This window comes from Clupea harengus, chromosome 9 (assembly GCF_900700415.2).
Source record: "Clupea harengus chromosome 9, Ch_v2.0.2, whole genome shotgun sequence".
NCBI classification, from domain to species: domain Eukaryota; kingdom Metazoa; phylum Chordata; class Actinopteri; order Clupeiformes; family Clupeidae; genus Clupea; species Clupea harengus.
The window spans coordinates 11,676,939-11,693,620 of NC_045160.1; the positions used below are offsets into that span (position 1 = coordinate 11,676,939).

At 40.9% G+C, this 16,682-nt stretch overlaps 1 protein-coding gene across 2 annotated transcripts; it reads left to right on the forward strand.

Moving 5' to 3' along the window:
- Positions 1-7,295: 7,295 nt before the first annotated feature.
- On the forward strand, positions 7,296-11,318 carry LOC116221824 (P2X purinoceptor 5-like). Of its 2 annotated transcripts, none has more exons than XM_031573441.2 (7): positions 7,296-7,653; positions 7,888-8,038; positions 8,222-8,293; positions 9,404-9,479; positions 9,806-9,902; positions 10,162-10,242; positions 10,386-11,318. In XM_031573441.2, the coding sequence occupies exons 1-7, from the start codon at positions 7,595-7,597 to the stop codon at positions 10,552-10,554; spliced, it is 705 nt and encodes a 234-aa protein (XP_031429301.1). In that variant the 5' UTR covers positions 7,296-7,594; the 3' UTR covers positions 10,555-11,318. The 2 variants fall into 2 exon arrangements, with proteins under 2 accessions (XP_031429301.1, XP_031429300.1); XM_031573440.2 differs by having other exon boundaries at positions 7,300-7,731.
- The last annotated feature ends 5,364 nt before the right edge of the window (positions 11,319-16,682 follow it).

Here is a 16,682-nt window from a genome sequence, read left to right on the forward strand (position 1 = left end):
ACGTGAAAATATTTTTATTATAGACGGAAGTTTCAAAACGGTAACTGACACAAACGAGGGTTATGGCGAAGTGCGCGATGTGGAGCGAAATGGAAAACCCCTCTGCTTAATATGCCAGTCGTCACTGTCGCATTTTAAAGCCTCAAACTTGGAGTGCCACACACCATGCTAACATAGCCAGGAGTTTCCTAAAGGCACCAAGCTACGCAAGCACAAGGTAAATACTTTGAAACGGAAACAGTCTCAGCTTTTTCGAAAATTCACGAAGTACTCTGAAACTTTCGCGTTGGCATCGTATCGAGTGGCATGGAATATTGCTCGAGCAAAAAAGTCATATAGTGAGGGAGAGGCTGTGAAGTCTTGTGTACGTGATGATGTTGTTATCCTCAACCGTGACAATGACGGATTAAAGCAGTCTGTGTCAGACCTGCAGCTGTCACGGCACACCGTTGAACAGAGGATATCTGACATCAACAACGTAGTTGAGACACAGTTATGAACATAGTTTTTTTCTTTCTGTGAGTGAGTTAGTTGGAGTGTATGTGTGTGGGTGTGTGTGTGAGAGAGAGTGTGTTGTTACAGTTATTTTACCGCCACCTTGCTCTCCTGTATTTTGAAAACATGATAATTTATTAAATACAATTATTATTCTCCGTCACCTCTTCTCTATGGCTCTTATGTTATGTTGAACCATTTCCTGCCTAGTAACAGTGTGGCTCTTCGAAATGGTGTTGGGTTTTATTATGGCTCTTTGAGCTGGACTGGGAAGCCACTAGGGGTGTAAAAAAAACCTGATACGTATCGATATCCGTTTTTAGCGTGTAAGATACGACTACATCAATGCGTGAAGTCCCCTATCGGTATTAAAATGGCATAAACCAGTCTTAGCACGATTTAAAAGTTATGAACTGGTTCACAAGCGTTTGTCTCTCCGTTTTTTGCTACGCAAAACACTGGCTGACCTGTTGCATTTGATCTCAGTCAGAACAATGACAGCCTGTCATTGGCCAAAGCCCGCATGGCATAAACCAATCAGGCTGTATTCTCACAAATAACGCCAAGACCTGGAGAGAATGACAGATTACAACTCCCATTCATTTCAACGGCCAATGCTATGCTTGCTACGCTATTCATTTCAATGGCCAATGCTATGCTAGCTACTTCAGCCAAGGAAGATACATCATTGTTGATTGCGTGATTCTACAGACATCCTCGGATTTAATATATTATAATAATAATAATAATAATAAATAGGAGAATATTTGTATCATTAAAAATTATGTTTAACATTTATAGTCATGATTCCGAGAGCGAGCCATCGTGATGTCCTAACATAAATAAAAGCACTAGCCTATATGAACACTGGAAATGGCAGTGAATAAATAAAAAACCACTAAACTCAAATTGCGTGGGTATAGCCATAGTGGAATAGAATGGACATATCTACATTCTGTAACAGTACCTCCCTGGTGAAGTCTGGGTTTACCGGTGCTTGCTTTGAAATGATTTTGATCAGTCTCTGAAGTTGCTTTCGCGTTGCCTCTGGAGTGTGCACACGTTGCAATAGCATGCCCTTATAAGGAGCTGGCGGGGCGTTTCTGTATGCAAGATCAGGTGCATGAGAATGCGCGTTCAATTAAGAACACATTTCCAGGCGTTCATGAATCAAGCGGAGATCTTTTCTGAGGTTGGTCTTTCGAGGTTGGTAAGAAGATATTTAATAAGACAAGTAAGAAAATGTTTCGAGAATGAGGTCCATTGTTTCCTCACAACTCAGGGCCTCATTTACTAACATTGCGACCGCAGCTTAATCTGCGCCTTTGCTAAACCGCAAATAACACACAGTATTTTGCATCCTATTTATCAAACAAGAACCCTCGTCGCGTCATCTGCGCCTAACACCGCCCATTAGTGTTATTTAGCGCTACGCGAAAATAGGGAAGAAAGAGCCTGTGTGTTAGAGCTTTTGGTTCACGAGCAAACTAACCCAGGTAAATATAGAAACTCATAAATATTTCTCCGTTTAGCCCTTCCGTCCACATTAAAAGTTGTGATCACTTTGAATTCAAGACCGTCTTTTATTGGTGAGCTGATTTGGGGAAATTAAACTTTTCAGCGAACATTGAGTGTCTGGGTTGCTATGGTTACCCCTCAGGGTGCCTGTGCAGCTTCATATTAACGAGTTTATGTTCACAAGAAAGTTCATATTCACACATATTAACATGAGTTAATCACACACAGGCAACTGCAAACTGTTAAGATGGGTCTCTAAGCTAGAGATAGCTAGGATAGTTAATATCCAGGTTAACTGCTCCATAGCATCCCGTTAAATAGTCTGGTAGGAATACACGACACCCCTTACTTTAAAACGGCGTATTCAAACACTGAAAACCATGCTTTTCAAAAACGCTGCCCTAGGCAGATACATTTGAAAACTGTAGTTGTAGGTTGCCATGGCACTGGGGTAGCTTGCGCTTGAGAGGCTATAACATCAAAATAAACATGGAAGGTGAAATTAATATGCTGCTCTGTCTCTACAATTTACTTACCGGTAGTTTAGTTAGTGTACTTCGAGTACAAGTACTTTTCCTGAATAGATACGCGTTACTCCTACGCAGAAGTTGTGCACTGTACTCAGTGTGCTTGAACTATGAAATACCGTTTAAACCATACAATGAACGGTGATTCTGGGTAAGACGTGGCCGAACTTTTCCCGAACAGCTAGCTGGTGGGACAGTTTGTAATTCTATTTGTTTGTATGCCTATATTAAATGATATATCAAATATAAACATTTTTTAAATTTCTCGCAGGCACATAGTTTTAATTTAGCAGCTGATATGTCATGCTAAAACACCTCTTGTTTCGTTACTAATACATAATTAGGCGCACTTTACGCATCTCTTCCCATCTCTTTGCGACGAACACCCACTTTCCCACACCCACTTCCTAGCAGCGGTAATCTGCACTTTTACTCAGGTGCGCCTCCTTTGGAAATAGGGTTTTATGTCTTTACCCGCTATTTTACGCCTGAAATGGGCGCAATCCTGTTAGTAAATGAGGCCCTCAGTGTTTTCAATTATTGAACTGCATCGAACTGAATCGTTTTTTATCAACATGCATCTTTTCTTGTATCGTATCGTGCCCATGTATCGAGAAACGATTCGGATCGTCTTAGTCATGAGATTTACAGTAGTAGCCACCCCTGAGCTAGTTGGATCTCGACTGTCTTCTGTCACTTTATGCGCATGCTCCATGACGTCTTTACAGCAGATTCAACCACTCCGCTCTGCTCTAGCGTTTCCATGTAAACGCAAATAAAATTAGCATTTTCTTGACACAGCTCCGTGTATACGTGATTACACAGAGCCTGGATTGCCTGAATCCGGATTCATTTTTGGATCCGATCCTTTTTTTTATTAATCCCGTTAGGGAAATTCACGTGTAATAGCAGCAAGGTAATAAGACATTGCTAAAACAGGCTGCCACACTCGCTGCGCCATGGCAACCCATTCAGTTATTAAATAATGCCGGTCGTGTCCGTTGTTCTGGCTGGTTTAAAAAATGACGTCCAACTGGCTAATTAAGACTACGGAAAACTATCCACATGTAGGTAGAGCAGCACACTATCCCAATACAAACAACTAAGCACAGTAGAAAATGTAAGTCACGAAAAAGGCGTCATATACATTTAGTTTATGTTGTTGCTGTTATGAAGTGACGCAGCGGGGTTAATAAGGGTTCAGGCAGAGTTTGTGAGGCGATCACGTGGGGCAATTACATCAGATTAGAAAGGGTGCGGATCGGCGTGCAGACGAACACCAATCCACTGACAGATTCGAATCTGCACACTTTGGAACCCCGATTCAAAACTATGCGAATTCAGTGACCCAATCTGCCCTGTTCGTGTAGACGAAAGGTCGATCCGAGACATTTCTTTCCGGATTCAGGCAATCTAGTGTACATGTGTAACAGGAGCTATAAGGGGAAATCCCACAGCCCTGTCTAAGTAGCCAACTACGCCACCCTGGGAATTACACCCAGAGAATATTTAAACTATATTTAAACTAAATGTTCTAATAGGCACATCAGCCCTTGAGAACAGGTTCGAAACACACACCACACAAGAGTTGTGAATTCCACAAGATGTTATTTATTGTAAAGATATGTAATTATGATGTGTATGCTTCTAGTGGAAGGGATGGACTTAGACAGACTGAGAGGTTAGTCAAAGTAGAAAAGGTATTTATTAAATAATCAATAAAAGGGCTCATACAGTCAGCACCGTGAGGTTCAGGGCTGACAAACACGCTAGGGAAGGGAATTAAAATGGAAACAAACTATAGCAGGCAAGGACTTACCTTAGAGTGGCGGCAGGCTAACTGGGAAGTGTGCTTCAGGGTTCACACCACCCTTGTGAAGGCAAACACAGCACACCACACGAAAAGTGACCAGAGTGACACAGCAACCAATGATCACACGTGAGCATGCACTGACGGGACTCCACCACCAGGTGACTAGTCCCCCCTCCAGGATAGCACAATGCCTGCACATACAAACAAAAGGGGATAAAGAAAATATGAAACACCAGTCGACCCCAGCTGTAGGGCAAACACACATATACACAGGAACTAAAGGCAAGATAGTTTTCCCTTGCACAGGATACCTGAAGTACTAGCCTACACATAAACCATACACATGCAAACGAAACAGAACACAGGAACTATGCCCAGCTACTGGAATAAGACACGGACCAAAATAACAAAAACAAAGCAACAAGTTAAGCACGACAAACCAAAGCAAACTAAGTGACAGGACAGACACAAGCAAGCACAAAGAATAAGTAACAGAGAAACGCATTAGCAAATGACAAGCACAAGCCGTTTAGACTATATGGCAGAGTATGGAAAGCACCGACGCAAAACCCAAACAAACTCGTAAACCAAAACAAAAGAACGACAAGACAAGACAGCATCTCGTGGCTCTGTCATGGCAAAAAGTGACCGGGCGCCTAAAAGAGCCCGGGTGACGCAACGACTCTTGAGTGACAGTTGCTATACCAACGTTAGCATTACGTCACCCGGGCTCTTTTTGGAAGTCAGACTACCTCAATAACGCGATTTACCCCAGAGCATCTCGCATTATACTTCGCTACCTGAGACCAGCTTGCCTGTATTTTACCTGCAATAAACCAAGCAAAACATGTGCTTGATGTTTGACTGTTAGGAAAGTTGTTGACTCACAAGTTTGTTATAGTGTCAAAGTAAGTACATTTCAACCGGTTTCGCCGCTAGCATCTCGTTAGCGATTAGCAATTCCTCCGTTAGCTGGGGCACATTATTTTGCTTAGTGTATAGCTAGCAAGCTAGTATGAACTCTCCCAAGTCTTTCTAAATAGACCTATATCAACAAATAATGGTAGATCTTAAATAATTTAAGATGTTAGCAAATGAACTGGCTGGCTTGCTAAAAAGGTAGATGAACAAGCACCGTATATTATTTAAGATGTTAACAAATGAACTGGCTGGCTTGCTAAAAAGGTAGATGAACAAGCACCGTATAGTATTTAAGATGTTAGCAAATTAACTTGCTGGCTTGCTTAAAAGGTAGATGAACAAGCACTGTATATGATTTAAGATGTTATTAAATTAACTGGCTAGCTTGCTTAAAAGGGTATATGAACAAGCACCGTACCGTATATTATTTAAGATGTGAGCAAATTAACTGGCTGGCCTGCTAAAAAGGTAGATGAACAAGCACCGTATATTATTTAAGATGTTAGCAAATTACCTTGCTGGCTTGCTAAAAAGGTAGATAAACAAGCACCGTATATCAGTATATTTTCTCCTTTTTATAAAAACAAATTTCTACTCTAAAAAATTTCAATTGAAATGCAAATGATGATGTAAACGGCTAAAATGGAACACTTTATTTACCAGGTAAAAATTTGTTTAGCCACAATATAGCGATTCAAAAAGTAGTATTGACTGCAAATGTTGATGTACAGGATACCGGCAGGTGTAGCTAAAACGGAATACTTTATAGTTTTAGGCACAATATTAAGTGACTAACAAGTAGCTGATGGCTTTTGAACGACTCTTGAGACTGACCAAAAAGTGCCCTGTTACGTAGTGTCCGGGTTACGTAATGCTAGCGTTGGTATAGCAACTGTCACTCAAGAGTCGTTCGAAAGCCAATATTACAATCATCCGGGCTCTTTTTGGCACCCGGTCACTTTTTGCCATGACAGCTCCAGCCCTCCACCAGGCCGGGTTGCGTCTGCAGAACACAAATCGTAATTAAAAACCACAGGAGGTAAAATGATGCCAATAGGGAGATTTAAATAAATACCCACGGCTGCCGCGGGAACGTGTGTCCTCACTAAACAAACATAAAACCCATTATAAATATGATTTATAATTTAAAAGACCAGGTCTGCTTACCCATGCAAGAAAAAGGTAGCATAGGCTACCTGGAACTAGGAGGAACAAGAGAGTTCTCGAGGTCAGCGAAAGAAGAGGACCACAACCCAAGGCTACAATAAAGGACAACGTTAGTCCACAGTGTGTTTAAAGTTCCATGCAACTGGCTCTAGGAGTGAAAACCTACCGCGGGAGAAACAGGATGCCGAACTGCACAGGAGATAGCGATTCCCAATCTCAAGACACTGCAAACTTCCAGGCCTTTAAAGCCACACCCAAGCAGTGTCTACTAATTAATCAGGTGGGCTAAATGAGTGCGGTGACGTGAGAGCGTAGGTGAATTCATCTCACTAAAATCGTAAACGGGGTCTAAAAAAGGTACTGGATCCAAAAATGAATTCAGGCAATCTAGGCTCCGTATAAATGTGGCCTCAGTATTTGAATATTTGCATCTGTTTGGATTCGTATTAAATCTCTTTCACTCTCTCTCACATGTCTTTCCATGTGATCTTTAAGTTATGGAGAGAAAAATGTCTCAAAATTATTTGTAAATGCACTGTTATGATCCACAAATATAAAGCAATTAAAAAAATATGTTTTTCTATCCACAAATACAGACAGCACAGCGAGTGGTGTGGCATTAATATTTGCATGGCTTTACCAACTATGAACCAAGTGGTTATGGTTGAAGTGTAGGCATGAATGAAAATATTTTGTCTTCCGTGCATGAGACATATAGCAGGCTGATCACAAGGAAGGTTAGGAGAACAATTATGTCAGTATTCTTAACGCTTTACATTCATGCCAAGAGCTTGCTAAGAGCTTCCAGTAGCCATTTCCATTTCATGCTCATACTGCCAAGTAAAGGCCTACTGCACGTAGCTGTTAGTCAGATTGTTGAGTTAGACTGTTAAATAAGAGTATCACTATTATATGAATAGCTTTACAAACCGATAAATATTCCGTTTGATGACTCCTGTAAGGAGGACCCATTTCAGCCGCATGTTGAGTTGAAGCCACAACCGAAAGTTAGTACATAGCCTACAGTACCGCCTGGCTGAAGAAAACTTGCTTGTCGTGTTCAAATCGAAAGTTCAAATATCGAATATCCAGCGAATGTCAAATCTCAAACCATCTTCACTGCGGTGCCTGGACGCAGTCCCATCGCCCGAGCATGGGCATGTCAACGTTGAAGAAAATCTTGCTCGGGGCGTTTGACTATAAAACTGAAAAGTATGTAATTGCGGAAAGTAAGAAAGTTGGCATATTATACAGAGTTATTCAGCTGTGTATCATCGGATACCTAATCGGGTAAGCACACACCCGCTGTAGATTTACCTGTAGACTTTGAAAGGATGAACTGTTAACGGATAACTAACTTACTTTCTTGGTAATATAAAGTGATTTTTCTTGGTGATCTTTCTCGTAGTTGATGTATAAATGTGTCCACTTTTATCTTTTGCCTAGGTGGGTTTTTGTAACGAAGAAGGGCTATCAAGCAGTAGAGGAGTCCATACAGAGCTCTGTAATGACCAAAGTGAAGGGAGTTGTATCAATCAATTCCAGCGACACGGGATTCAGTATGTGGGGACCGGAGGACTATGTAATTCCACCTCATGTGAGTCCAGACGTATGGCATTGATGTAGTTCTTGTGAAATGTTATTAAAACTTGCCTGCTCTATCTTATCATTTTTTAATCTCTGGATGATATCACAGGTTTAACATTTCTAGTTTCTAGATATTAAAATCAATTACAATAACTGTTCTATATAAGATATTTTCTTATTTGTTTTCTTGCAGGGTGATGCTAATCTTTTCATCACAACCAATTTTATAGAAACACCCAATCAGAAATTAGACAACTGTGCAGAAGTAAGTGCCTCATTTTGTGTTTACCAGCAGACAGGTAGGTTGCCACACAAAAATCCCTGTATATCTCTCTGAATTCTGAATTACATTAAAATAAAATTCTAAAATTTGTGAAACATTTGGGATTTTGCACTAAATTATAAGTATGATCCTCCTTTTGTCAAACTTGGGGTTCTGACATTTCTCATAACACAAAATGGTTAACCAGTACCAGCAACCAATGATTTCTCTTCTTCTTCTTCTTCTTCTTCTTCTTCTTCTTCTTCTTCTTCTTCTTAAACCACTTCAATATAAAAAAGTGAAAATCCCTCTCCTGAGACAGTTTTGTCCCTTCTGGGCTACTGTAGAAACATGGTGGCACAATATGGAATATGATCTGCCACCATATAGATATAAAGGGCTTGTTCTAAGCTAACGAAAACACAATCATTCGTAGTTGCCGGTGATTATACACTTTTAAAAAGATAATTATATGTTTAATTTCTGCTAATGAACCCCCTGAATCCCACACACTGCACATTTAACACATACATAGCCCGTGCAAGAGGCCTTTTCTGAAAAATGAAAACATATTTAATGTCCACTGAGGTAACTAAACAAACATCATTATGTGCCAGTGATGGCCACCTTTCCCAGTGATTTAATACCACAGGGAGGACTGTAACATGTCAAACTGAGGCAAAGTGGTGTAAGATTTAAATGCAGATCTACATATGTCTCTCCTCTGCTGAGCGTCTGTGCCACTTTAAGCTCTTCAACAGCACTCACAAACCAACCTTTACACCTAATATGGCTAACCAGTAAAGCCCTGGCTGCCTCAACTCTATCTGCATTTCGAGCACTTAATTTGGAGAGCCAGTGGACTGGTATGTAAACATCCCAACTCTCCATGGAGCCTCTCAGTCATAGCCAGCCTGGCTTGCCTTTTGTTCAAGGCATCCTGAAAGTGCACAGTCCTGTCCAGGACAACACCATAAAGTGTGGATGCATCCTTACAATTATGATGACTACATTGCCTGGCTGACTGAACTCTATCTGCTTTTTCCCTTTCAATATTTTGTTTAGAATACTGCCCCATCGGTTAAAATAGCTTCATGTTTGTTATCCTTTTAGAGCTTTAAGGTTCTGGATGGCCGCTGTAGTGACGATGATGACTGCCCACCTGGAGAGGCAGTTACAGCTGGTCATGGTATGACTAAAGAAGTACCATATTATGACAGTGTAATTAGGCTATTCAATCGTAATAAAAAAGTCAAGTCACCATAGGGTGCTAACAGGAAAAATAGATGCTTTGCTTACATAAACATGAAATGAGTGCTATACCTTTAATGAAGGTTTATTTGGTTGGATGTGATGGGGTGTAGTGGCATTGGTTGTGCTTTTACTCAATGTCCAGCTGCTAATTGTTTATGTGATAACAGCAAACATTAAATAGTATACTATTTTCAACAGAATCATGGTCTGCTTTGATTAAACTGTTATTTTTTTAATTCACATGTGCTATCTATACTTTAGGAATAAAGACTGGTCGGTGCTTGAAAAAGGACAGAAATGACACTGGGACATGTGAAATACATGGCTGGTGTCCAGTTGAAAGGAGTCAGAAATCCAAGTGAGACACTCTTTAACACTTACTTTTACTAAGGACTTATACATCACTGAACTTTTTTCTTTGTAAATTAAGAAATAAATGGTCTGTAGACCAATTTACCAAGAGCTTCCATCAAACAATCCTGTTTTCATGAAATTATTACTGTTGTAAAGCAGACTGTTTGTCCATGTCCATGAATAGGTGAATGCCATGGTTTGTATCAGAAACATACATGAGAGTAAAACTGTTTGTGGAAAAATCATCACCCTCTTTATGTCAGTGTACCGCAGCTCGGAAAAGCTGAAAACTTTACCATCTATATCAAGAACTTCATCAGATTTCCAAGATTCAGCTTCTCAAAGTAAGTCAAAGCTCTGGTCAGTTCTGGGGAAAGAATGGAGTCACGTGATCTTGTCAGTGGCATGATGCAGTGGCTCAAAGCTACCCTCTCGAATGAGCACAGAAGAAGTTATGGGGCTAATTATAATCCTTCATTGATTCCAGATCAAATGTCCTTGAGACACAGGACATGAATTATTTACAGAGGTGCAACTACGATGAGTCGGTTCATCCTTACTGTCCCATCTTCCGTCTGGGGGATATTATTAACAAAACTGGACACAGGTTTCAGGACATGGCTCAAGCAGTGAGTATACTTTTTGTATCAGTTTGACAAGTGAAATATGCAGTGATAAACTACTAAGTACAGGTGGAAAGTAAAGTAGACTAACATTATTGTCTATGACCTGATAACTTGATGACTTGACTTAGCTGGACTTAAACCCATAGCTGGGGGTTGGGGCACGCGGTCATGTCTCACGCTGGTAAATTATTGTTTAGGCTCTCGGCGATAATCAGTGTGAAGCTTTTAAAGCAGTAGGGGAAAGTTTTAAATAGGCCTTTGAGAAAAACACATTCTGCCATAAAGTCTGCCACTGTTCACAGTTAATTTTTTCAGTTAAACAATGTCACCAGGATAGTTTACATCACTGTACAAACTGCAACTCAGAAGGAAACTTGACAGTTGCCGTTATCAAAGTGCTATGTTTTCACATTGTAATAAATCAGTTATGAAAGACTGTGGATAACACATGATTGTATGTTTGAAAACCTTTTTCTCCAATCACTGTAATGATACTCTTGTCATATCTCCATTTATAGTTTCAGTTTGCATTTTATTAATTTCAAACCAAGACACTGACCAACGTATATTTACTCCTCAACTAAGCATACTTTCCACACTGTGAGGCCTTGCTAGATGTGCTGATAATGGAAAGATTAATGTTGATAGGCAATAGAAAAATCTTTTACCATATTACAACAAATGGAAAGTCATTTTAGATAATTTGGTGCCGGAAACTTGGGCGAAAAAGACCTCTTCCGCCCAGGTGGATCGTCTTAAATACCGGCAATAAATTAAAAACTCTGTCGATGCATGGGGGGTGGAAGAAAACTTGTACTAACACTACATGACCACACTGCAGTTCGAAGGGATGTGACTTGGACCTTTTAAAACAGGCCTGACAAGATACAATTATGTCTCAACGAATTGTATTGTTTTGAATAGAAGATTATGGTTTATGACTGCCGCTGCAGCGCATTTTTCTTTTTATGAGAAGTAGGCGCATGATCCTAGCCAGTGGCGATTTTAGCCTGAAATTTCTGGTGGGGCAATTTTGTATGACGTCATGTCACCGTCAGACAAATAGAGGTAGCTGATTATTATCAGCAGTAGGCCTATATAGACCAGTAAGATATGCTATGGGCTGCATTTTGAGTGCCAGCAGGGAGCAGAAATCCTATTTCAAATACATTTCACATGCTTCAGCGCTCAGCGCGACACAAAGATGTTGCCTATAATACAGCATTCTCCATACAACGGAATTTGGAGTTCTTCTCCTGTTGGTGCGACAAGGTACAACACAACAACAACATATAACACGACAATATTACAACTATCAGGAAAAACAACCTGGAGTGTAATCTGATTTTCGTGGTGTTCAGTGACAGATTGTTGTCTGAGCACCACACTGTCAGTTTCTGTACTTCATCTCTGTACGCTGATTCGTCGTCTCCTGATATAAGTCCGATCACGGTGGTTTCATATATATATATATATTAAGAGTTCAACAAAGTGTGGTGGTATAGATTAAAGTACTTCCCTGAGGAACAATAAATACATCAACAGTATTTCCCTGAGGTGCTTTACAATAAATTCAGAAACAGTTTTGTTTATACACATGTGTAAGGTGACTGAGATGGTATGTGTGACTTGTAGTCAATAAAGTGATTAGTGTTTAGTGCATGTCTGTATTTAGTGTTCTGATGGCCGTCGGGAAAAAACTATTTCTCAAGACGCGTGGTCCTTGCTCTAAAGGACCTGTACCCTTTGCCTGAGGGCAGGAGAGTAAACAGGTGGTGGCCTGGGTGAGAGGAGTCTTTCAAGATGTTATTGGCCCTGCTAAGGTAGCGGGAGCGGGCAATGGATTCCAGGGAGGGCAGTGAGCAGCCAGTGATTTTTTGGGCTGTGTTGATGACCCTTTGGAGGGCTCGCTAGTCTGCTGCAGTGCAACCGGAGTACCACGCCAAGATGCAGTAGGTCAGTACCAGTGGCGGCTCCTGAAAAAATTCTCAGGGGGGGCAATTTTTTTGATAATGATTAAGGTGACCCACTCGGTAAGTACCTTAAGCAGGACAATTGTATCTATTTGTTGTGAGCTGATTAACTCATACAGCAATACCTTTTTGTCCAGTAGATGGCAGCACACAACAGAAAGATTTCCCCTCTAGCTACATAAGTTACAGGTGGAAAGCTATGGAAAAAAGTTGCATCCATGAGCCTTCAAAAGAAAAAGTGAGGTGGCGCCACAATAAATTGTCCCACTTGTTCATTATTCAGATTACCAAAATGTTGTATGATGTAACATAGCTTAACAGGACACATGATATGTCCTGTAACAACATAAAGAAGGGGGCAACATAAGTCAAAACCAACAAAATGTATTGACTTATCTTTACAAAAGCAAAATAAGTTATGGCATAGAAAATAGTGCAAGTAGCATGCATGGAGTGAACAATCTCAAAGACAGACAGACAGTCAGACAGAGAGGGAGAGAGAGTAAAATAGACAGACAGACTACATTACTTGTACTGAAACTTTGCCCGTCTCTCTTTCAGTGCGGCAAAGCGGTCAATGACTCTCGTGGAAATCAGGCATTTTAAGGACAAGTTCCCTCTCCATGGAAAGCATGGCCAGTGCATTCATACGTTCCTGGCCCATTGAATTTCGCAGGAATGTCTTTATTCTCTTCAAGGTTGAGAAACATCTCTCAGCTTCAGCTGTTGTCATGGGAGTAGTTATGAGGATTTGCAACAGTGCGTTCCCTCACGACCGCTAGCATACACTCAAGTAGCTTGTTTTGAACCGTCTTTGATGTTCCCTTGAAAACTGTAGCATTTTTAAGATGCTCATCAAATACTTCGTCCAACTGTGCCACCAAGTCGACCAATCCAAGAAAAATACCAGGGTTGGTGGAGCCCTCCGTTTCATCCTTGCCTCGTAGGGCCAACTCAAAAACGCCACAAAATTTGACACATTGGATGAGCCGGTTTAAGATGTGTCGGTTCTTGTTCACCTCATCATTGTGGCAGCGTACTGCTAGCCTGTATCCCTCATCCAGTTGAGTGGCAATGTTCACCCTCCCAAAACCACAGAACTTCAGACAACTGTCTATGTGTAGCTTCGCCTGCTCATGTTATTTTACCTTTTCGGACAGATGGTGCATGTCCTTAACTCCGGTTGTTGTCCATGCAGTGCTGTCTGTCATGGAGCCTTCGGAGTGGAAAAGGAGGCAGGGATAGCAAAAGACTGCGTTAGCCACTTCACAGCCTGCTAGCCACGATTTCCTTTGGTACCAATTCTTTGAAAATCCTCGGGTGTAGGATTTCCCCTTCTTTGTAGCTACCTGTTTAATCGTTATATTTGGTCTAGGAGGTCCTAATTGTATTGTTGCCAATTTGTCTTCATTGTTACGCCGACAGAAAGGAGTCTCTTTCGAAGAAAGAATTGAATTGCTGCTGTTGCACTGAGCACTGGCCATCTCGACAGAATATGCCTTTGTCGAAGCTGTATGACGTACTTATACGCTTTTACGTCGATTACTTATGACAAGACCAGGAGGGGCGAGCCCTCCCGGAAGCCATAGAGAATGCATTGAGAGCTCTGTTTTGTGAAAAAAAAAATGGATTTAACATGGGAGTCAATGGGAGAGGTCTGGGGTGATTTTCATTTCGCCCCAAATCGCCCCAGAAGGGGCGGGCCCTTTTGAAGCACGACTTTGGGCTGACTGAATGACTGTTACATGATTCGACAATGACATACAGAGGCAGATCGGACGGCCTAGTGGTAGAATCTGACTCGAATCGAAAATCGTCATTTAAGCGACTTACAAGGATATTGCGTTTATACATCAGGAGTTTTTATTTTTTATTTTCCCCTAGGCAGTGCGTCGCCCCAATCGCCCTTATGGACAAGCCGCCCCTGGTCAGTACACTTTCGATAGTGGTGCGGTAGAAGGCCACCATCAGATTACAATCCAGGTTGTTTTTCCTGAGTACTCTCAGGAAGTGTAGTCGCTGCTGTGCCTTTTCGACTGTCTCTGAGGTGTTGGCAGACCATGACAGGGTTCCCGCGGGTCCTTAAAAAGTCTTAAAATGTCTTAAATTAAAATTCGGGTAATTAAGGTCTTAAATTGTCTTAAATTTCACGTAAAGTTGCTGTAGGTATTAATTTTTTTGCCGGTGCGCTTAATGACGATGAGAAAGCACAGTGGCGCATCGTAAAACATCTAATAGTTGATTCATTTAGTATTGTGTGAATTGAGTCTCCGCAATTTAATAGCTGTTTACGGTACGTCGGCTACAGACGCTGACGTCAGGCTGCGTGTCGCCATTACGCGGTTGTCGATGTGAGGTTCAAAATGCAAAGAAGATGGGGAAGTGCAACGCAGATTTCGGTGCTTCATTTCGGTGCCTGAGCAAATTGAACACGGTCGCTAGGCAGATTCCGTGGGGCACATGTAAAACTGCCCCAGCTCCCAATGTAAACTTTTTCCTGTGTCGCTCACGCTCATTGGTGTTTTCATAGCAACAGTCTTATGACAGTGAAGAGCATGCAGCATTTCACAGAGCAAGCACAAACAGAACTAGCCAATCAACCTTTTAACAGAGAAAATACCGAAAGGTAAACGGTCAAAAGTGTGACTGTATTTCGCACAAAAAGATTAAAACATTGCGACGTGCAGCAAATGCAACAAAACAATTGTGTGAAAAGAGGGGAGAGAAGGCAAGAGTCAACGGCAGATCAGCAACCGAAGACTGAAAAATAAACGGAGATGACAGCTAAAGGTAGTCTCTTAAAGGGGCAGTACACATTTTCTCGTACTCAGTGTGTTCAAGTAACAAGATTAACTATAAACAATATAGAAAAGATAGGTATAAACAAATCATAAAATGGTGAAATTTCATGAAATAAATGCAAACAAAATAATACATTTTTGACTCCAATAATACTATTTTTGCAAAAGAAGTTTGAAGCTGTTTTTTGTATTTATTTATATTTATTTAAGTATACTATAAACTGTTGTTTACAGTTAATATAATGTTCATAGTTTGAAGTTAAAAAGTTTGAAGCTGTAGTTGGAAGCCAAGTGTTTTGTATGTATTTATATTTATAATATACTTTAAACAGTTAATATATTGTTCAATTTGAAGAAAAAAAATTGCCTTGGCAATAAAAAAAGCCTTTCTTTAATGTCGTCAAAAAAATGTCGTTTAAAAAAAGTATCGGTTCAGGCACCGTTTATGCACCGGTATCATTTAAAAGTATCGGTTTAGCACCGGTATCGGAAAAAACCCAAACGATACCCATCCCTACTAAAGACGATACAAGTTCAGTGATTTCCATTGTAGGAGGCAATAAATTGAGTATTCCAAAGAAATTGTGACATTTTTGGGTCTTAAATTATATTTGTTGAGGTCTTAAAAAGGTCTTAAAAAGCATTACATTTTACTTTTGAAATGGTGCAAGAACCCTGCATGAGAGGTCATCTGTTAAGTGGGCTCCTAGGAACTTGAAGGTGTGGACCTTCTCCACACAGTCCCCAATGATGTAGAGTGGGGCCGGATCTGCACTTTTCCTTCTGTAGTCCAGAAATAATTCTTTCGTTTTTGTGGTGTTCAGTGACATTGTTGTCTGAGCACCACACTGTCAGTTTCTGTACTTCATCTCTGTACGCTGATTCGTCGTCTCCTGATATAAGTCCGATCACGGTGGTTTCATCAGAAAATGTAATGATGGTGTTGGTGGGATGGGTCGGAGTACAGTCATGAGTGTACAAGGAGTACAGTAGTGGGCTCAGCACACAGCCTTGTAGAGAGCCAGTGCTTAGTGTGATGGTGGAGGAGAGGTGGGGGCCTAGTGTTACAGTTTACTTAATTGCACCCTCAACAAATAGTCTACATTATTCATTGTAGGCTGAATTAAAAAACTTCCAAAATACTCAAAAACTAGCGATAGCTAACTAGCAGTAACGTTACTGGCATTGATCTGTCTGATTATGATCTCGCTTTTTTCGCAATATTCGATTCGAGTTGCTAGGCAGATTTTGTGGGGCACATCTGAAAGTGCCCCATCTCCCAATGTAAACTTTGACCTGTGTCATTCACGCTCATTGGTGTTTTCATGGAAACCGTCTTAAGCTTGCGCCGCTGCCCCACAGAGCAGAGAGGGACAGCAGAGAG

Bases quoted from the DNA above. Each gene is read 5' to 3' on its own strand.
- LOC116221824 (XM_031573440.2), top strand. From the start codon at position 7,595: ATGGGCATGTCAACGTTGAAGAAAATCTTGCTCGGGGCGTTTGACTAT. The intron at 8,294-9,403 runs GTAAGTGCCTCA...TTATCCTTTTAG, and splicing joins AATTAGACAACTGTGCAGAA to AGCTTTAAGGTTCTGGATGG. The intron at 9,903-10,161 runs GTGAGACACTCT...TCTTTATGTCAG, and splicing joins GAAAGGAGTCAGAAATCCAA to TGTACCGCAGCTCGGAAAAG.